The sequence below is a fragment of the Pleurodeles waltl genome, chromosome 4_2 (assembly GCF_031143425.1).
Source record: "Pleurodeles waltl isolate 20211129_DDA chromosome 4_2, aPleWal1.hap1.20221129, whole genome shotgun sequence".
NCBI classification, from domain to species: Eukaryota; Metazoa; Chordata; class Amphibia; order Caudata; family Salamandridae; genus Pleurodeles; species Pleurodeles waltl.
Window position 1 is genome coordinate 1,020,662,612 of NC_090443.1, and position 21,855 is coordinate 1,020,684,466.

Below are 21,855 nucleotides of genomic sequence, written 5' to 3' on the forward strand. Positions count from 1 at the left end.
CAATAGTAAATTACTCCAACTCAGATCTGGAGTAAGTACAGTCACTGCCACCCTCCCACAGAAAATAATGGTGGAAGCGACTTCAAATAAAGAAACATAGGAAATAAAGCTAAAACAAATATTTTAAATTAATTGAAAATATACATACATATTATTTAATGGTATTAACCATCTAAAGATAAATCAGACTATTTAATCCAAAACCTATTTTGAACATATAAATACATTTTTATTGGAGTATAATTAAATTACTTATTGAGAACCATTTTTGAATTTATAAATTAACGTAATATTATATTTTATGGAAATGTAATTAAATTACTTTTCATTATTTCTATACATCAATTTGAATCATTATTATTGCATAATAAAATATACCTTTTTACTCTAGGTTGAAATGTATTTTTAATTTAAACCCCAGAAAATGATTTTAATATTTGTCATAAACATATGTTTACTATTTTTTTAATTAAATTAACTTTCTTACTTTTTCCTATACATTACCACAGAGGGAATCCACAGTTGGGAGGAGAGCTCACTTTGGTAAATTATAAGGGGAATTTAAATCTTTTATTGCTGTTTTCTCCATTTATGATATGCATAGGTGTGAGTTCCTCAATACACAACTTCAAACTTTGTTCAGTTGTGAGAGTACAACAATTATGGATTTGCTGCAAGCCACGGTAACTGTATTGTGTGGTATGTCTCCTTAAACATTGGCAAGCAACTCCTGCTCCTAGGACAGGGTTGTGTTATACCCAGGGTCTCTGCACAGACATCAAATTCAGTAGGACCCTGTCAGGGCTCCAGCAATTCATTTCCACAATGTATGAGTGGGACTGCTGATTACTCCCAAAAACAAGTAGCTTCACAGCATCAGTTTTAATAGCAGAATGAGATCCAATGCCTCTGGTTACGGTGACTGTACTATACTAAGGATAATTCCTCTGGACCACATATGTTCTTACCCTGCTGGTAGCATAGATACTGCCTTCCCCAAACTAAATTAGCTCAGAAGGCACAAGCAGATCTATGAAGGTCCACAGTCATTTATAGGTCCTCCACCTCTGCCGGATTTATTAATATGAACCCATTTGTGCACACAGATATTGTCTGACCATATCTTTCTAGGAACTGTGAAAGTGTCAGATAGTTTGACTGGTGACATAAAACTAAAACCTGATGCAACATTAGTCTAGGACAAGTGTCTACTTATCACCATGTCATGGTCAAATAAGATCAAGCACAGACATATAGTCAAAATAGAGTAGTCTGAATTGATGTCTTATGTCAGAAATGCCAGTCTCTGATAAGATTTAGTCTACAAAGACCACTTGACCTTTTGACCACTTAGAGAGGTCCTTCCTCCAGATTTTCATCTGAGATTCTGCCAGAAGACAGTCTCACCTACTATGGTCACCCTTTGATGATCTCAGTGCTGATAAAGCCAACTCCTGGACAAAAGCAAGTACTGCAGCATGTGTTTACCCTTCACAGGGCACACTATCTTCAGCCACCACTGATAAGAACAGCCCTTGCTGTCAACAAGATTTGTGGTACATCTCTTCTCCTGAAGAAAATCTAGACTGCTAGTTGATCTGCTTCCCATGCTCTCTCTAACTATAGCGCATAGAAGTAGGTTTTAGGGAGTTAAGTTTTAGATGACATTCTAAACATGCTAGAAATGTTAATTTTATTCTTATTACTTACAAAGTGCCTTCTTGCTGTTTTAAGAACATCCTGTGTAGTTGTTTTAGAGATACTGCAAACAGGTTATTTTTGTCGTAATACATTTTTTTATCTGTTCTATACTTACTGCATTGTATCAATCAATCAATCAAACCAGAATTATAAAGTGCTGCTAATCACCCACAAGGGTGTCTAGGCGCTGACAGCCAAGCTGCTTGGGTGGAATCTGTTAAATAGCCAGGTCTTGAGTCCCTTTCTGAATTGCTGAAGAGAGGGGGAGGTCCAGAAGTGTAGGGGGAGGCTGTTCCAGGACTCCATGGCGAAGCAGGAAAAGAAGTGTCCTTCACTGTTGCTTCGGTGGATGCATGGGGTGTGAGCAAGGGAGAGGGTGGTGGGGCGCAAGTGTCTGGAGTGTTCGTGGAAGCTCAGGCGACAGTTGATGTTTGCTGGTCCTTGATTGTGCAGGGCTTTATAGATGTGGATCAGCATCTTGAATGGAGATGTGTGTGATATTGTGAACAACAAAATATTTTCGTTTCTGTTACTGCGCTGTCTCTGAACCATTCATAGGGATTGTTAGTAACCCAGAAGCAATAATTATACTGTTTTGAATTAGATTCAGCGATACTACAGTAACCTGTCTTTTACATTCAGTGCCTGTGCATTGAACTAAGTACACCTGTGTCCCACCTGAATGGAAAAGCAAATCTTGTAGTATTTGCCTAAATTGTAGTTAATGCAACAGTGGCAAAGAAGTATAACTATCTCCACAACTACATAAATTACTGGGCATTTCACAAGGTCATGATGAGGAAGCCATATCACATTCCGCTTAACTTAGTTGCTTTGGATCAGATAAAGATAAAGATCGTAATGTGTTAATTTGACTTACCAAAGGGTTTGCATAAGTGACATATTTGTTTTTACACTCATTCTGAAAAATATGTAAACTTTTCAGAGTATGTTTTAGAACTCCCTTGCAGTGGAGTTGGACAATATTCCGATTATAGTTCCCAAACTAGTCTTTGGGTTACTTGCTCTGTGGATGAAATGGTGCCCATAATAATTATAGCAAAACATATCACCATAATTCTCTTTAGATTGATAAACATCTTCGTTTTCAAAAACAGTGTAATACTGCAATTCAGTCATCATAGAATCTACTGTTTTCACATCCCAATAATCAGAAACAACTCCAGGGTATTATTATACCGTTCATTGAAAGGTATATGTTTCAATAAGCAACTGCATCTTAGATAGCAAAGCGTGAGCTGCAATAACCAGGACGATACAGCATGGCAAGATTAAAATTGTGACAAGGAGAGTAAAGCATAGAAATACCGCTACCATGTTGTCACTAAAATCAATAGACTAATTCCTACATAGGCTAAAATAGAGCACAGCATGTTAAGCTCTAATTCTGCCCTTCAAGTTCCCCTGGGAAGAAATCATCCCCCACACCTGAGCAAAGGCCTGAAGTCTGCATAAGCAGCTGTAGTGAAGCATTCAGCAATCAGCATACAGTCATGGTTCTCTGGCTGGAATCTCCCTATAACGTGTAAGGGACAAGGACGTGTTTTAATAATAAAACAGCAGATGTTCTGAGAAAATGTCCCTACGTAAGGATGTGTGTTTTTCTATGAATGTCAGAGACAAAACTTGGACCGCGTTCACCGGCACCTACCTTACTACAGCTTCGAAAGAAGCACAAAGTGATCACTAATGTCTTGTTTGCGAACCTAGTGCTGCCCTAGGCAAAAACAGTTAGATAGAAAGAAATAAAACAAGACCATAAAAATGGCTATGGTAACAATATTAAAATGAAGCCGAATAAAATATATCTAAGTTAAAGTGCACAGCGGCAGGCCTAGTATGCTAAAATAACGTGCATGGAGCTATGACTAAAATGGGTACACAACAACAGAATCTCGCCAAGCTCTTTCAGACCATGTGGCAACTGGAAGTTATCCCTCAGGAGCTCAAGGATGCCTCCATCGTCCATCTCTACAAGAGAAAGGGAAACAGGCAGTCTTGTGACAACCACAGAGGAATTTCTCTCCTGGTCACATAGCTGGCAAAATCCTTGCCAGAGTCGTCCTCAACCGCCTCACTCAACACATGGAAGATGGACACCTTCCAGAGAGTCAGTGCTGCTTCAGAGAGGGCCGAGGGATAGTGGACATGATATTGCAGCACATCAACTACTGGAGAAGTGCCAGGAACAAAACATGGACCTTTACACATGGTTTGTGGACCTGACCAAAGTCTTTGACACCGTCAGTCGTGAGGGGCTATAGCGGATCATGGAGAAGTTTGGCTGCCCAGGCAAATTCATCAGTATGGTGCGCCAGTTCCATGACGGCATGCTTGCTCAAGTACTGGATGATGGAGACTCCTCTGATGCCTTTCCAGTCACCAACAGAGTCAAGTAAGGCTGTGAACTGGCGCACAGGCTGTTCAGCATTATGTTCTTGGCCATGCTGTCAGATGCTTTCTGTGATGACAAAGAAACCAGCATCAAGATCAGATATAGGACTGATATCAGGCTCTTTAACCTGCGGAGCCTACAGTTCAAGACCAAGGTTGAAGAGGCCTCAATGCTGCCACAGAGGCCCAGATCCAACAAAGCATGAACCACTTTTCGACTGCCTGCAGAAATTCCGGCCTCGCAATCCGCACCAAGAAGACTGAGGTCTTGCATCAGCCCGCACCGCAGAAGACGTATGCAAAACCAACTATCACTGCTGAAGGAGACATCCTGAAGGCTGCTGACAAGTTTACATACCTCGGCAGCACACTCTCCAGATCTGTGACCTTTGACAATGAGGTAGACACACGCATTGCCAAGGCAAGGTCTGCATTTGGATGGCTGTGGGAGTCAGTGTGGGAGAGTAGAGGCGTCAAACTGTCCACAAAGCTGAAGATGTACAAGACAGTCATACTGCCCACACTACTGTATGCCTGTGAGACATGGACTGTGTACGAGCGCCATGCCAAAAAGCTGAATTGCTTGCACATGAACTGCTTAAGAAGGCTGCTGAAAACTCACTCAGGCAAACGCACACAAAGTGGGAAGAAAAAGCTCTACCCTAGCGCAGGACCACACTGCCTGGCAAAGCTGCATCATTAGAGGTGCTACCTCCTACGATCAGAGGCACAGAAGAAGCGTGAGCTGGCCAAATCCACAGCTAACTCCTTGCCAACCAACCCAGTAGACCATTTGTGCCCGACATGCTGCAGAGCCTTCTGAGCCCGCATCCAACTGATCAGCCACAGCCAGACACACCGTACCCAGTCAACCTCCTCAACTTGATGTCCTTGGTCATAGTAGACAACGACAGACAAACAACATCAATATGTTATTTTCATTATCAGGTTATCCTTAGTGGTTTCTCCCTGTATTTTATTAAATTCTGCAAAATTGGGTGTGTGCACATATCATGCATTTCTATGCAGGGCTGTGGTCATTAGGATTTTGCCTTGAAACTTTTTCTGTTTAACTAGCCTCCTTTGGAGCATAGTGGTCCCCAGCTTCCAGCAACGTTGCCCACTTGGGCTCTATGTTTACATGTTCTACATTATTTCCAATTTTTTAGTGCATTGGACAGGTCATGTCGCCCACTTGGGCTATATCTTTACAATATTTTAGTGCATGGGGCAGGATATGCTTCCTTTCTTGTGAGCTTGCTAATGTACATTTTTGTGTATTACCTGACTATCCTTGGTAATTATGCCTTTAAATGTTGTTGAACATTGTCATATGCGCATTATGCACATTATAGAATGCAGGGCAGATATTATTTCTGTTTTAATATTTTAGATTTCTGTGTGGTATATTTGAATGTATATCAACACATTTGGTACGCTCTTTGGCAAATATAATGCAATTACATTACGATGCAGATACCATTGTTTGTTTTACATTTATGTATTGAGTTTCCCTTTTTTGTCAAAGAGGGAGGCCATATTCAAATTACTGATTTAAGCACTTACTGGTCCTCTTTTGATTTCTTTTGTTTTGTTCACACAAGATAAATTGATTTGGGAAACACAGCCACCCAGTGTGTGAACAAGACTTGGTGACGAGGGCTGTATTCTTTGGAATAAAGCATTTTCAATTTACTTTGAGAGCGCGTACTTTGTCCTTTTTGGGGAGACATCTTGAATTTTGGAAGCCAGAGGCTGCACCCAACAACACGCGCCATTCCCATAGCGGTTGCCTGGCAGCAGCCGCGGCATTACTTATTCATATATATATATATATATATATCCAAACAAAGTTGTCCTCTGGACAAAAGCGCACTTTCAACAGGTTGCAGTTTATTTCGGAAAGCAGCAAAGCCAGTAACATTCAAAGAATTCTTTACACATTTTCCAGGCCTTACGCGTTTCAGACATCTTGTCCCTGGTCACAGGCCAAATGCTTGGGTTGAGCAATGATTGCAGGCACCTGATTACTTGATTAAATGTTCTGGTGAGTTACACAATGCATCCTGGTAGTGGTAGTCCTGCACATTTATATTACATCTTTAGTAGACAATCATTTCTGCCTTGGTAGGTTGCTGCAGCCAAACACACATTAAAGCACGTTTAAAAACCTTAGTAGGTGAATTCAAAGCACAGCACAGTTACCAAGTTTTGCTGAAAGCAACACCACTGCAGATAGAAAGCAGGTCTGTGTGACTTTACGACATCGTCATATAAAGAGCAACAGGATGGAATAATTTCAGCAAAACTCGGTAACTGTGCTTCCTAGTGGCCACTAGTTAATATATATATATATATATACACATAGGTTTTATATATATATATATATATATATATATACACATATATATGTATATATATATATATATATATAAAACCTAGTGGCAGTTGCCACTAGGAAGTTATGGTTAGGACCATTTTTACCATAGATAGAGTGTTTTTTGTTTTGCCAATAACTTTTACGCCGTTGGATGAATCTTCACAACATTTTCAAAATGTGCACTTTGGTCAGTTCAGCTTCTGTCTAGAGAGTTTCGGGGTGATCTGTTGAGTGGGGGCTAACAAAAAGGAGGGGTCTCAAAACACTTTTTCCCTATTCTATGTCAATGGGATGTTTCAAAATTTTGAACACGACTTACACCAAACTTGGCAGAAAGCTAGGTCTTGGATGGAAAGCACACTTTTCGTGATTTGGTGTAAACCCGTTCAGTAGTTTTGGAGATATTACAGTTTAAAAATATAGATATCTAGTGATGAGGATCCTCCACGGATCCAGCTGTCCCCAGGCTGATATCTGATTGTCTGTCAACACTTGAACAACAAAGTTTTGGCAGCCATCTTTGGTCTCGGCTCCAGCCCTGGCCAACTCCTGCTGTGCTCAGCCAAAGGCCATGGAGTGGAGTTAGGTGGCTACTGGGGTTGGCTGCATGCTCTGGCCGAGTGCCATGTACAGGGCAGGGTTGGGGGATTATAGGGGTTGACCGCAGCATCTGGCCCCAAGCCAGGATCCCACAGGAGTCCCGCAAATTGGTGTTTTTTTTTTTAAGAATAAAAGACCCGTCGGCCAGGGCCACGGGGTCTTTACTAATATATATTTGGGCAAGCGGGCATTAATGAGACCCCCCCTCCCCAAGCCAGTTAGGGCCCAAGGGACCCCATCCTCATGTTCCAAATGGTAATCTAAAGGGAGGGGACATAAGATTCCCCTCTCTGAGCTGCAAATGCACCACAGGAACCCTATCATAAAGGCCCAAATTGATTAAAAAAAGGCCCCATCCCCAAACCTCTTTTGGGCCCCAAGGACCCTATTCCCCGAGGACAGAATGATAATCCAAGGGGAAGAGGTCCACCTGCCCCACCTCTCCATGCCTATTTTGGCCCCAGGGACCACATCCCCCAGAGTGAGATAATCTGCAGTGTCCCAGGAGACAGCACGTCCCCCCTTCCCTTATTAAAAAAATATAAGGCCCTGGGGAATGGGGTGCACCCCTCTCACCTCATAAATAATTATATACAGGAGTCCCTAAAATAAATTGAGTGATCAAGGAGTGACAGGAGCAGCTCATTTGCAGCTCATTTATTATTCACTGCTCCTTTGGATGAGCACCCCATAATTCCCCGCAAGGGTTTAAAAAAATATTTTGTTGAGCTTGGTGGTGCCCCTAGAATAGGAGGGTGGTGCGGGGGGGCACCACCAAATCTTTTTTTATTGTTGTGGGCTACAGGGAGTTCAGCAGCCTCCCATCACCATTATAAAACACAGTAAGATTCTCATTATGAGTTTGGCGGAGCGGATTACTCCATCACAAACGTGACGAATATCCCGTCCGCCATATTAAAAGTTTCATTATATTCTATGGAACTTGTAACATGGTGGACGGGATATCCGTCACATTTGTGATGGAGTAATCCCCTCCGCCAAACTCAGAATGAGGCCCTAAGTCTCCTAGTTCACTAAACTATGACCCAGTGAGAACTGACCATCTTTTTTAAAGCACTCCTAGCTATAGCACTACGCTCTTTAGCTGAAGTGCAAGGCCCTCTTGTGCTTGTTGTTATGATTGCATTTTCTGGGCTGAAAATTATAAAAGAAAAACTCAGAGACATGCATGTTTTAAATGTTTTTAAAATGTATATATATTTCTGACTTTTTGTTTCACCATTTTCCATCCACAAAAGGCAATAATAAAAACTATATAAAAAGAAAGAGTCACAGACAATGTTTGTATTAAAAAAAGTATAATAATCCAAATGATTAAACTTTGCATTGTGTGAATGTTTGAAATATACATTTGGTGAAAACATATTAGTGATTTTTGGAGAAAGATGATAGATCTGCTTTACATTATTGACATGCTCACCCATCAGAAACTCAATAGGATCACTTTTTATATTTTGTTTTGCAGAAGGCTGCGGCTTAGGGTTGGCTGCTAGCAGGGGGTAGGCCCTGTGCCAACACCCCACTACACACGGCCAAAGGGCATGCATGGTGAGGCTTGGCTTTATGAATTCTAATAAAATATTACTTTAAGTAAAAAATAGCCCTAGAAATGCACTGAACAAAACCAAAGGTCAAAGTGGCATTATGGTTAGGTAAAAATTTCAGTGACAGTGACAATGTAATGTTTTGTAAAAACACTGAAATTCATCAGTTATAGTTATCTCTGGTACCTATATCTTTTGCCCTAAAGTAACTATGACTCGCACCCTTGCCATGCATAGCTAATTACCCCACATATTACATCCGTCATGATATCTTCTATGGCATCATCGATAATATCACTGCAACATCTGAAATTACATCATTGATGACAAGACTGAGCATGGTGGGGCCTTGAGTGATATTTATCTTAGGGCACAAGTTATAGTTACAAGAGATAATTATACTAGAGGATGAAGGATCACAAGAAAAGAGTAGCCAGCCTGGGCAAAAGTCTGGATTCCAAAGGATGCAATAAGCCACAAAGAAATGAAATATCCATGAAGAAGTGACTCAAATAAATTCAATTCAATTCAAACTGGTTTTGTATAGCACCTGGCTAACCGAACAGGCCACCCCACACTTTTGACAACCACTTCAAGCTGCTCCAGGAATACACACGCTCAGGTCCTAAAAAAGTGAGTTTTAAGACGTTTCCTAAAAACCAATTCAGACTGCTGACTTCTGACGGGAGCTGGGAAAGCATTCCAAAACCTATGCGCCAGAAAGGCAATGGCCACCGCTCCTTGCTTTTTTTATCCTAGGAATTGACAGAAGTCACTGACTGCTTGAACGAAGAGACCTTACTGGGACATAAGAAGCCAATAGATTCTGGATAATGATTGGGCCTTTTGCATGAATGGAACAATACACAATACATAAGGCCAGGAAGAAGATTTGCTTTTCCACTGCCAGCAAATGCAGGTCTATTAAAGCCACTCTGGGTGAATGAAATTTTGAAATTTCATAAATTATTCTGGCAGCTGCATTCTGGACCACCTGGAAACATTTAGGTCCTCATTATGTCCCTGGCGGTCTTCTGACCGCCAGGCTAATGTGGCGGTATTACTGCCAACAGGCTGGCGGTACATACCGCCACATTATGAGATTGGCGGGTTGGCTGCAGCCAACCCGTCAATTTACCACTTACACTTCCATGGCGGTATGAGCTGCAGCCGGAGAAGTCCATCTCCAGCCCGGTGGCCGACAGAGTACCACCCCTGGCATTATACGCCAGCCTACAGCCATGGTTTCTGTGGCGTTGGCAAGGCCACGGAAAACATGGCAGTAGGCCCTACAGGTGACCGGGAATTCCTTCCCTGTCACCGGTAGGTGGCTCCCCCAAGCCCCCAACACTCACCTGACATCCCCCACCCCCTCCATCCAAAATCACCCCACCACCCACCCCCCCATATACACACTAACCCACCCACCCCCTCCGATACACAAACTAACACCCCCACTCCCCTACGGTCTACTCACTCAACACACGCACACACCAGCAGACACGCACACACCACACAACTACCCCATCCCCCACAGCCACACACGAACACATCACCCCCCTCCCTCCACCCCCACTACAGTCACATCGCCCCTTTCGGGACCTCAAGCGATACCCAAACTATGTTATGGTCAGACCATATTATAGTTAATGGGTCTTCCGCCATCAGCTCCTTGATGTTTGTGAATATGGGGTCTATTAGATGCCCTCTATTGTGTAGAGGGCTTTACTATCTGACAAAATTGTAATGTCTCAAGATCCTGAGCAAGACCCTTTACAGGGTTTTTTTCTCAGTTGGCTCGAATTGTAAATTAAAGTTTCCCAGCAAGGTAAAGTTTGCTTTTTGAAGGCTGCTCTCAGCCATTAGCTTTGGCAGAGCTGTGATAAATTGTGAGGAGACACCAGGGGGGTGATACCTTACAATTCCTGAGAAGGCGAATATTAGACCAAATTCCAGAGAAAATTGGAGGCTTTCATTACCTTGCATATCTAGGTCTACGAAATTAGCCTTGTATTGTTTTTTTAAAATAATAGCAACCCCGCCTACTCTATCCTCAATGTTGCTAGTTGTGATGGTATCCTCCAGGTGGAAGATTCATCACTATATCAGGGATTCATTAATTTTTAGCTATGTTTTGGTATGAAACATTGCACCAGCTTCTTTTGAAAGCAACATGAAGATTTGGGAGATTTAGGGTTGACCAGCAATGCCTTGGGGCGTTCAGCCTTCTAATTACACTTTATACAAGTATTGGGACCTTCCCTTAGGGGAAATACGTTCCTGCAGCTATTAGTTATCCCCTTATAAATTTGAAGCAAATTTTCTGAGTAATAAATTAGGAGCATCTTCAAAGGAAAAATGGGCGGAGTTTCTGCCCCCTGCCCCAGCCGTCGGTAGACAGGAGCAGAAGGATTTGCGCAGGCACGCGCAGTAGTATACATTAAGTACCGGGCTGGAGCGCTAAAGAAAAAGACTAGACCACTCTTTAAAATGGTGGTTGTAGTTCAACTGAAGTGGCAACCAAGATGAGGTTGCAGCAGCACTAGGCATGGCCACAAGTCATTAGCAGATGAATAAAAGTGGCCCCCCCTCCGCCCCTGTCGACACCTTTCACCATTAAAATGTCCCCAGCACTGTTAAAAACACAGCACCATCAAAAAAGATAACTTTAAACAAAACAAATATTTCAAAATCAGCAAACAGAAGTGTCAGTATAAAATATTACTAAGACAAGGGCCATAATTAAAATAGACGGAACTCTGGGTAGTGTCCAGGTTTAGGTGGAAAGCACCTCCTTTATATAGAGCACATTACAACACCAGCAACACTCTGAATCCGCCCACCTCAAATGTCTGTTAATCTAGGAGAGTTTTAAAACAAAGGATTAGCCCATGCCATCCACTCAGAGTTAGATAGGGACAAAGTCTTTTGCCATTTTACAGAAAAGTCTTTAAGCATACGATTAGTTAGTGACATCCACACCGAGCTAGAAAGGGACAAAGACTTTCTAGCTTTTTACAGCAAAGTCTTTGAGCATTGGACTAGCACAATGACATTCACACTGAGCTGAAAAATTACAAAAGCCTTTCCCCCAGACACAGTATTAGAGCTTTGGACTCGTAAAATATCATCCAAACCAACTTGGAATGAAGAAACATATGACACATGTCACTCTTCTTAGAGCTCATCAGACAGGTACAGCATTGTATATACACAAGGGAGCACCCAGAACAAGTTAAAAAAATACTCTTTCAGGCCTAGAGTGCTGCATAAATTATGCAAAACAGGGTTGGCGGCGGGTGGAGTGCGCAGTTAGCCGTCATGCTGATTACAACCTTGTTCTCCGCCACACTTTTCATTGTGGTTTCACTGCCATGAACATGCTGGCGGAGAACAGGTGCAGTGGGGCACAAGGGTCCCCCTGTCCAGCACCAATGCAATGTTTACTGTCTGCTGTGCATGCAGTGAACATTGAGAGGGTGCTGGTGCACCCGCAGGTGACAGCATTGCAAGCTGAAGACAATGCTGCCTCCAGTTTCCCGCTAGGCTGACGGGCAGAAACGTTGGTCCGGCTGACGGGGTCGCCGCTACGGCGGCTGCCACCTTGTTGGGAGTTTAACGGACGGGTGTTCCCGTCCACCAAACTCATAATTAGGCCCCGAGACTTTTGCCAACTTTATAGCAACATTTTTAGGCACAGGATTAGCACAGTGCCATCTATGCCAAGTTGAAAATGACAAAAGCCTTTACTACTCCAGGCACAGTATTACGGGTTTGGATTGGTGAAATACAAACCAAGCCAATTTAAAATAAATAAAAGCGCCCCTGAACAAAGGTTTCACTCTAGTTAGAACTCATCAGAGAGGTACAAGCTTGTCCAAACACAAGGGAGCACCCAGTATAAGTTAAAACAATACTGTCAGACTGTTCTGGACACACCAGTGAGCTCACAGCCAACTGCTTGATACCTAAATATGTATATTTGTAAATATGCCTTGGAGTGTCCTTTGTTAAGCACGCCTTTTACTGTAAACGTAAAGCTACATATACATCGATGGATACCGCATATGGAAAATGTATAATGTGCTAAGTTTGGAAATGTGTGATATTATTTATGAACAAAAGTATATTAAAACAATAAGTAAGCATTGGCAAAGCTTCTAGGTCTGCCTTGGCAAGTCTCTTATTTTATTTTCATGAGTATTATTGCACATCCAAGTAACAGACATAAGTAATCAAAAACTTAAAATGCTGCTGTCTAAAATTAGAGGGCATATTAAAGGATGATTAAGAAAGCATGGTTCTCTACAAACCACATGAAATAATTAAAGAAAAAGCCATTTTCTTACCTCTCTCGCAACATGTGCAACATCCTGAAAAGTGAAAAATAAAAACTTATGATCAAACCTTTGAAAATTACTTTTTTTTCACACCCATCATCTCTATCAATAGTAGTAAAATGACATGCATCTCTATGGACATGTCACAGTGACAGGCGACACTTGATGTTATCCAATGAATGACGTGTGATGCAACAGCATACTAGTGGCTGTTTCATCTATGCATTACAGAGAAATAGGAATGAAACACAAATTATATAATACCAAAGAAGATTGATCCTCCTCCTTTTAAATGTTTGACAGAAGAACATTTCAAGGAACATATTTTGGTAAAGTTTTATCAAAAGGTTTCTAAAAAGACTTCTCTTTCACAGAAACTGGCAGATCATCCAAAGGGTCAGTGGTTCAGTGCCCTGCCACATGTGAGTCCTATGGTACTGTCCCTGCTCACACTGAAAGGCAGGCTGCCATGTTCAGCCTCCCTAACACTCCCCCAGAGCCACAGGACTAGAGTTTCCAACCCCTTGGTGCAAGGACTCAGTTAAATGAGCCAATATGAATGATAAGAAATGTGACTGTGAGTTGTACACAACACACTGAGCAGCACTGTTAAAGGAATGTTTTCTGATTATGATCGGTCCCACTAGATGGGTTTAGGAACACAGTGGGCCTCCAAAGCCTCTTTTAGGGCATACAAACTTGTTTATTTCTAAAACTGAAGACTATTGCATAAAATATGAAAGGTAGGTGACCACACAGAATGAAAAAATAAATGAAAAGATAAATGCTGCAATGCATAACCTGGTCAGGTAAAACAATATGAACATTCCCAACATAGTTAGAAAGTTTATAGCACCTTCATACTCTATCACTAATTATAAGAGCTATGCTGGATGTTAGCAAAAGCAGAAAATAGTTAGCCTATAAATGAATACCTTCTCCCAGTAAAGTGTAGATTTTAGTGATAAAATCTAGAGATGTTAAGTAATCATTTTGATAGACTAATGTTTGGTTTACCTTTGATTTAATGATCATATTAACAAAACGGGTAACTTTATGTATTGACCACCATCATATTCACTGACTTATGCTAAACTAAGCTAAGTGGAGTTATATTCCATTGCAAAAGAAGAGTGTGCATTCTAACCAGAAAACGTGTTAATAGCGACCTCATGAGGCTTATGAATTATTGTCTGATACAAGCTCTTTTTTAATTTTTTATTTTTAAATTATTTTTGCTGCAGGTGCAATTACATTACATAGATCCAAACTTGATCCTGTTACATCATGGCATACAATTTTTGTAAATCAATCTAATGTACTACAATTCTTACGAATGCCCTTATCCCAATAATAATTAAGCAAATATATCTGTAAGTATATCTGTAAGCGCAGTCTTGTATCTTAACCTCTATCTCCCCCCCTAACCCAATCGTTCTCCACAATTCTCATCTTCCCCCATATACCCTGGTATCTCTGTAAAGCTCCGACTTGTTGGGCATACAACTTTTCTTTTGCCCGTATTGCCTCCATCTTTGCCTCCCAAGCCGCACACTTGGGGGGTATTGGTGATTTCAACGCCTGAAGATTCAGTGATTTGGCTATCAAGGTGCCCACAAATATTATTTGTCTAGCGGAAATAGACAAATCTGTGCTTTGTGTAATACCCCATAGTGCCACTAATGGGCTAGGAGCTAGATCATATGATATTATGACACTAATCCTTTGAAAGATCTTTTCCCAATACCCTGCCAAGTGCATGCATGAGAAGCACATATGTAGCCAATCCCCCTGGGTCCTTTGACAGCGCGGACACAGACCTGGTGCCTCCGGATACATTTCCTTTATTCTAACGGGGGTATAATAAAGCAGCCATTTGGAATAAAGTGTAATTCTTTTAAGATTTGCCCCTCTAAGTGCTTTTTGTGACACCTTGTTGTGCTTTCATCATTGTTGTATTCCTATTTTACACCCAGTAATATTTTCTACTCTGACCAAAAGTTGGGATATTGCCTTAATTGAACACCCTCCCTGAAGTGTCTTATACCATCTGACAAAGCCTAATTGATCATTATAAAAGGCCTGGAAATTAGCTTCATTGGAGCCATCTATTACTTTTTCCGTTGATTGTAAAAATATGTTTAATTTGGCAGTAGGAAAATGTTAAACTTTCTGAAATGTCATTTTTTTCCATTACTCACTGCGACTCACTGCGGCCATGCTTTAATACAATCCCCTATAAGAAAATCTGCTAGGGTCCTAATCCCTACCTCTTCCCACTTTTGAACATAGCTTTGACTAATTTCTAAGCCTATCATCCATGTATCCTTAAGTCTCATTAATGGGTGAATCTTACAAATTTGATATTTAGCCTGTATTAATAATATACTAGACTGTATCATTATCAGTAATTTATATCTTACCCTTTTTGGGAGGCGAGGATATTTAAGAAATTGTAAAAGCTGTGTGTTTGTTTCTGCCAACATTTGGTTAAGATAGAAATCGAGATTTGGCATTTGCGCAGCTCTTGAAGCCCAATACAAAATAGTAGCTTCATAGTATATTTGAACATTGGGGAGTGCCAGCCCCCTATCTTCCACTGTACAAGTTAGCTTCTCTGTCGGTAGCCGAGGTTTCTTATGGTTCCATATGAATTGTCTAATCAATGAATCCAACTCTTGGAAAAACTTTTTAGGGACTCTCAAAACTATACTACAAAAAATAAATAACAACACAGGGAGAATCATCATTTTGACCAGTGCGGTCCTTCCTATAATCGTGGATTCCTGCCATTTCGATAATAATCCTTGAATCTTTTCAAGAACCCTTGTGTAGTTTAACGGAAACAAATCTGCTGGATTCTTAGACACATATACGCCTAGATACCTAATGGGGCTAGAAGATTATGATAATACCCGAATATCCTTTGGTAGAACTGATATTTCTGCATTATACAAAAGAGCTTTTGATTTGGACCAATTAATTTTATAGCCCCCCAAGTCCGAAATAGCCTTGATCTTTGAAAAAGCTCTATCAATATTATGCAAATCTGCACGAAGATACAAAATCATATCATCGGCGAATAATTTCACCTTGGGTGCTAAAGGAAGCGGAGCCTGTATATAATGGTCCTGCCGAATTGCTACAGCCAATAGCTCAATAAAGAGTGCAAACAGCAATGGGGATAAAGGACAACCCTGTTGTGTGCCCTGTGATATCTGTACCAGTCCTGCTATTTGTGCGTTTACCGAGACCTTGGCTTGGGCCCCTACGTATAACCTACGCAGCGTCTGAATAAACTTCCCTGGAAAACCGAACTTGCCTAGAACCATAAACAGTGCTTCTCATTGAACTAGATCAAATGCTATTTCCGCATCAAGCATTATGATCGCCGCCGGATGATGATAATGAGTTAAAAAATCCATCGCCTGAATCACAAAATGAGTATTGGTGGACACCAGCCTTCCCGCTAAAAATCCACATTGATCCTCATGTATCAGTCCTTGCGCCACCTGAGCCGTATGGCCCGCAAGTATCTTGGTGAATAATTTATAGTCCTCATTTAGGAGGCTAATCGGACGATATGAACCCGGATATTTCGATGGTTTATCCTTTTTAGCAAAACGAACCACTATACTGGAAAATGCTGAAGGGACCTCAGCTCCTTCTATATTTCGTTGAATAGGTTGACTAATATTTTGGCGATTTGATCCTCTAATATTTTATAAACCTCCACAGGAAGCCCATCCTCTCCTGTCGCTTTTCCATAGGGGGCACCGCTTATTGCCTCTACCACTTCATTAAGAGTGATAGGGAACGTTAATATATTTTGTGCCCCTGGGTCTAAGCTTGGCAGTATCACTGAATCTAAATATGACCAATTGTATTTCAACTGCATTTTTAATTACGCTTAATTTCACTCCCATCCTATATCTCATCTTAGAATAAGGGATATAGCTGGCTGACCGCCACCTGCATTTTTGCCCTGACTCAACCCTGTGCTACCCCCTCTACCCATCATCATCGAGGGCCTCACCCGCCCTGGCTCCTCCCTCCCTTGAACCCCCTGTGCCCCCCCATCACCATAGCCCTGCCCCCATACCCAAAAAGAGAGTGCACTGACATGGCACTCCTAGAGCCTGACCCCAAAAGTTCAGCAAGACAGATGGGCTGAGGAATCCAAAGAGAGAGAAGGGAAGCACATGACACGACACATGAATTCAAATAAGCAAAAATATCCACATGACAACAGTTTTCCTTCCTACTCTTTACCCCTTCTTCCCCCTTGCTTCGCTACTTGTCTTATCACCTCTTCCCTGCCTTCTCCCCCTCCTCCCTCTTGCGTTAACTCCTCACTTCATCCACCCCCACTCTCCTGCAAGAACCGCATCAACATTGCTTTAAAGATGCTAAAAAGTTCTTTGCATCCTGTACGCGCTGGAAAACGTGCGCTGTCCTTTATGAAGCACATTAAGCTTGGCTAGTTGTACAATACCGTCCAGAAACCCCAGTCCTTTAAAGTCATCTATCAGTCCAACTAACTCCTATTGCCGATGGGCCACGGTGATAGACATATCCGAAAATACGCGAAAACTGAAGGTGTCCCCAGACCTCTTTTTGATTGCTTGCGAAATAATTTGCTCTTTAATCCTATAGTCTCTGAAATTAACTAATATAGTACGAGGATATTTTGAGTTTTCAGAGCGTGTAAATGGTACCCTATGCGCTCTCATTATTGAGAGATCCGCTTCAGTTTTTTCAGAATCTGGAAGAATGCAATTGCAGATGAGATCAGAAGCTACCTTGGTTATGGATGTAGTTGTCTCCATTACTTCCGGAACCCCTACAAACCTAAGATTTGAACACCGAGATCTGTTTTCCATCTCATCCAGCTTGAATTGGAGATCCTCTAGTTCTGATTGAATCTGGGGTATTGCCGATTCCGCTTGACTTCCTGCGTCTTTTAAATCCAGAACGCTCTGTTCCACTTGAGTTAATCTTGTAGAGAGATGGGTTAGATGAGTATTCAGTTGGCTAAACTGGTCTTTGGTCTCCTTATGGACCACCTCCTGCGATAGTTTTATTGCTCTCAGCTCCTCTAAAACCTGCCTTAGCCATTCCTCCATTGAAAAGGTACGAGGTACCCTGCATGTTGAACTATGGTTACTAGGGCTGGGGCTGGAGGTACGAGGGAGTACACCAGCACACGCACTACTGCTAGCATTCAGTAGTATCAGGTCGGATGTAGCCAAAGAGGAGCTTTCTACTACAGAATCTGAAGTTGTGTTGGTGGTTATACCACTGTCTGTAGCCCCTTCTCTGACTGATGATATTGCTTCCTCTTGCAGAGCCAGGCCCTAGTCTACACAGTATATCTGCTGAAACGGGTCTGTAGGGGTGCTCATCAGTGCATCCCTATGTCCAATTGGAAGCAAGAGAACAGCAGGGATTGGGTCCTAAGTCCAGTACTGGCATTGGATAGAACTGGAAAGGAAGGCGGGACAGTGATTGCATCATCTTGATCCAGCCCCTGCTGCTCAATCAGGCTTTGAATTTACAAGCTGCAGCCTGGGATTCCTGGTGTATCAGATTATTGGCCTTCTACCCATCATGGAGGAGAAAAGGCCCTTTAGCCTTCAAACCTGAAGGCTAGTAAGTGTGAAAGCATGTTTCCTATATTATTATGTGTGCTTGTACGTGTGAGAGAAAGAATGCATGTGCAAGAGAATGGACTTGTGTGTGAGATTATTTGTAGCACAATATCAAATTATTGAGGTTCAGTCAAAAAACTGAGACTCTACTTCTATAATAGCATGTAATAACGTTTCATATAGGGCCTCTAGTCCTTCCCTTTGTAATGCTTTTATACAAATATGTGACGTTGTAAATGAACAAAGTCAGATGGCTGGATAAATCTACATCAAGTATGTGAGAAAGTGGATTATTTGTTAGTAATAATGGCTCTATTCTTGGTAAGACCAGAAAGGTTCCAGTAACCCCTGTTTCAGGTCCTGAGCTCGCCCCCCACGACCGCAGCACCAACCTGCTGCCTCCTGCCTCTGTCCCCTGACCACGCTGCTGTTTGCGTGTTCGAGGCCCTCCTCCACCCGCAGGCATCCTCCTGCGCCTCATCCCTGGGGTCTAGTGGGCTCTGACTAGCTTCACTTGACCCGTGTGCCGCTTTCCGCCGTCCCGTAAGTGTTTTTCGTTTTTTTCGCTTTTTCCAGCGCCTCGCCGCCGGCGCTTCTGCCCCCTTTGTGCCCCCCTGATTGCTGTCTCCCCGATCGTATATTGTGCCATTATTGTTTTTCTGATTGTGTGCTTTTCTTATTGTAACTGCTTGTATTTTGCTCGTTTTCAGTGTTTTGCCCCTTGTGCGCTCCCCGTTCCCTGCCGCTGCCTCCCTGCGGCCCCGCCCCCCTCGCGCCCCCATTTGCCGCTCCCTCCCGCCTCCCAGCTGCTCCTCCCTCCCTTCTTAATGGCTGGCGCTGCGCGTCGCGAGTGAGCGACCTCTGACCTGTTCAGGTCCTGAGCTCGCCCCCCACGACCGCAGCACCAACCTGCTGCCTCCTGCCTCTGTCCCCTGACCACGCTGCTCTTTGCGTGTTCGAGGCCCTCCTCCACCCGCAGGCATCCTCCTGCGCCTCATCCCTGGGGTCTAGTGGGCTCTGACTAGCTTCACTTGACCAGTGTGCCGCTTTCCGCCGTCCCGTAAGTGTTTTTCGGTTTTTTCGCTCTTTCCAGCGCCTCGCCGCCGGCGCTTCTGCCCCCTTTGTGCCCCCCTGATTGCTGTCTCCCCGATCGTATATTGTGCCATTATTGTTTTTCTGATTGTGTGCTTTTCTTATTGTAACTGCTTGTATTTTGCTCGTTTTCAGTGTTTTGCCCCTTGTGCGCTCCCCGTTCCCTGCCGCTGCCTCCCTGCGGCCCGCCCCCCTCGCGCCCCCATTTGCTGCTCCCTCCCGCCTCCCAGCTGCTCCTCCCTCCCCCCTCCCTTCTTAATGGCTGGCGCTGCGCGTCGCGAGTGAGCGACCTCTGACCTGTTTCAGGTCCTGAGCTCGCCCCCCACGACCGCAGCACCAACCTGCTGCCTCCTGCCTCTGTCCCCTGACCACGCTGCTGTTTGCGTGTTCGAGGCCATCCTCCACCCGCAGGCATCCTCCTGCGCCTCATCCCTGGGGTCGAGTGGGCTCTGACTAGCTTCACTTGACCCGTGTGCCGCTTTCCGCCGTCCCGTAAGTGTTTTTCGTTTTTTCCGCTTTTTCCAGCACCTCGCCGCCGGCGCTTCTGCCCCCTTTGTGCCCCCCTGATTGCTGTCTCCCCGATCGTATATTGTGCCATTATTGTTTTTCTGATTGTGTGCTTTTCTTATTGTAACTGCTTGTATTTTGCTCGTTTTCAGTGTTTTGCCCCTTGTGCGCTCCCCGTTCCCTGCCGCTGCCTCCCTGCAGCCCCGCCCCCCTCGCGCCCCCATTTGCCGCTCCCTCCCGCCTCCCAGCTGCTCCTCCCTCCCCCCTCCCTTCTTAATGGCTGGCGCTGCGCGTCGCGAGTGAGCGACCTCTGACCTGTTTCAGGTCCTGAGCTCGCCCCCCACGACCGCAGCACCAACCTGCTGCCTCCTGCCTCTGTCCCCTGACCACGCTGCTGTTTGCGTGTTCGAGGCCCTCCTCCACCCGCAGGCATCCTCCTGCGCCTCATCCCTGGGGTCTAGTGGGCTCTGACTAGCTTCACTTGACCCGTGTGCCGCTTTCCGCCGTCCCGTAAGTGTTTTTTGTTTTTTTCGCTTTTTCCAGCGCCTCGCCGCCGGCGCTTCTGCCCCCTTTGTGCCCCCCTGATTGCTGTCTCCCCGATCGTATATTGTGCCATTATTGTTTTTCTGATTGTGTGCTTTTCTTATTGTAACTGCTTGTATTTTGCTCATTTTCAGTGTTTTGCCCCTTGTGCGCTCCCCGTTCCCTGCCGCTGCCTCCCTGCGGCCCCGCCCCCCTCGCGCCCCCATTTGCCGCTCCCTCCCGCCTCCCAGCTGCTCCTCCCTCCCCCCTCCCTTCTTAATGGCTGGCGCTGCGCGTCGCGAGTGAGCGACCTCTGACCTGTTTCAGGTCCTGAGCTCGCCCCCCACGACCGCAGCACCAACCTGCTGCCTCCTGCCTCTGTCCCCTGACCACGCTGCTGTTTGCGTGTTCGAGGCCCTCCTCCACCCGCAGGCATCCTCCTGCGCCTCATCCCTGGGGTCTAGTGGGCTCTGACTAGCTTCACTTGACCCGTGTGCCGCTTTCCGCCGTCCCGTAAGTGTTTTTCGTTTTTTTCGCTTTTTCCAGCACCTCGCCGCCGGCGCTTCTGCCCCCTTTGTGCCCCCCTGATTGCTGTCTCCCCGATCGTATATTGTGCCATTATTGTTTTTCTGATTGTGTGCTTTTCTTATTGTAACTGCTTGTATTTTGCTCGTTTTCAGTGTTTTGCCCCTTGTGCGCTCCCCGTTCCCTGCCGCTGCCTCCCTGCGGCCCCGCCCCCCTCGCGCCCCCATTTGCCGCTCCCTCCCACCTCCCAGCTGCTCCTCCCTCCCCCCTCCCTTCTTAATGGCTGGAGGCGCGCCAGAGGCAAGCCCGTCTGCGCCCGTCCACGCCTGGACCGCGCCCAGCGCCACACCCCCTGGCCCTCGCACCCCCCGCATCCGCTACTCGATCAACGAACTCCGCGCCTTCAACCCCGGCCCCTCCACTGAATGCTACCGGGCATCCCCGAAGCACACTAAAGGACCTTTTTCCTGCCGTACCTGCAACTTCTCCTGCATCAGAACGACCAATCCAACTACGAAAACATCCAACCCCAACCACCTGAACTGCATCCTCATCAA

At 44.2% G+C, this 21,855-nt stretch overlaps 1 protein-coding gene across 5 annotated transcripts in view; it reads right to left on the reverse strand.

The window, feature by feature from the left end:
- The window catches only part of LOC138293607 (tenascin-like), a 581,232-nt gene that overhangs the window by 119,167 nt on the left and 440,210 nt on the right, over positions 1-21,855 (reverse strand). For all 5 annotated transcript variants that reach the window (XM_069232880.1, XM_069232877.1, XM_069232879.1 and 2 more), the window contains one exon: positions 13,011-13,034. In XM_069232880.1, the coding sequence (XP_069088981.1) occupies positions 13,011-13,034 (24 nt within the window). The remainder of the gene's footprint in view (positions 1-13,010; positions 13,035-21,855) is intronic.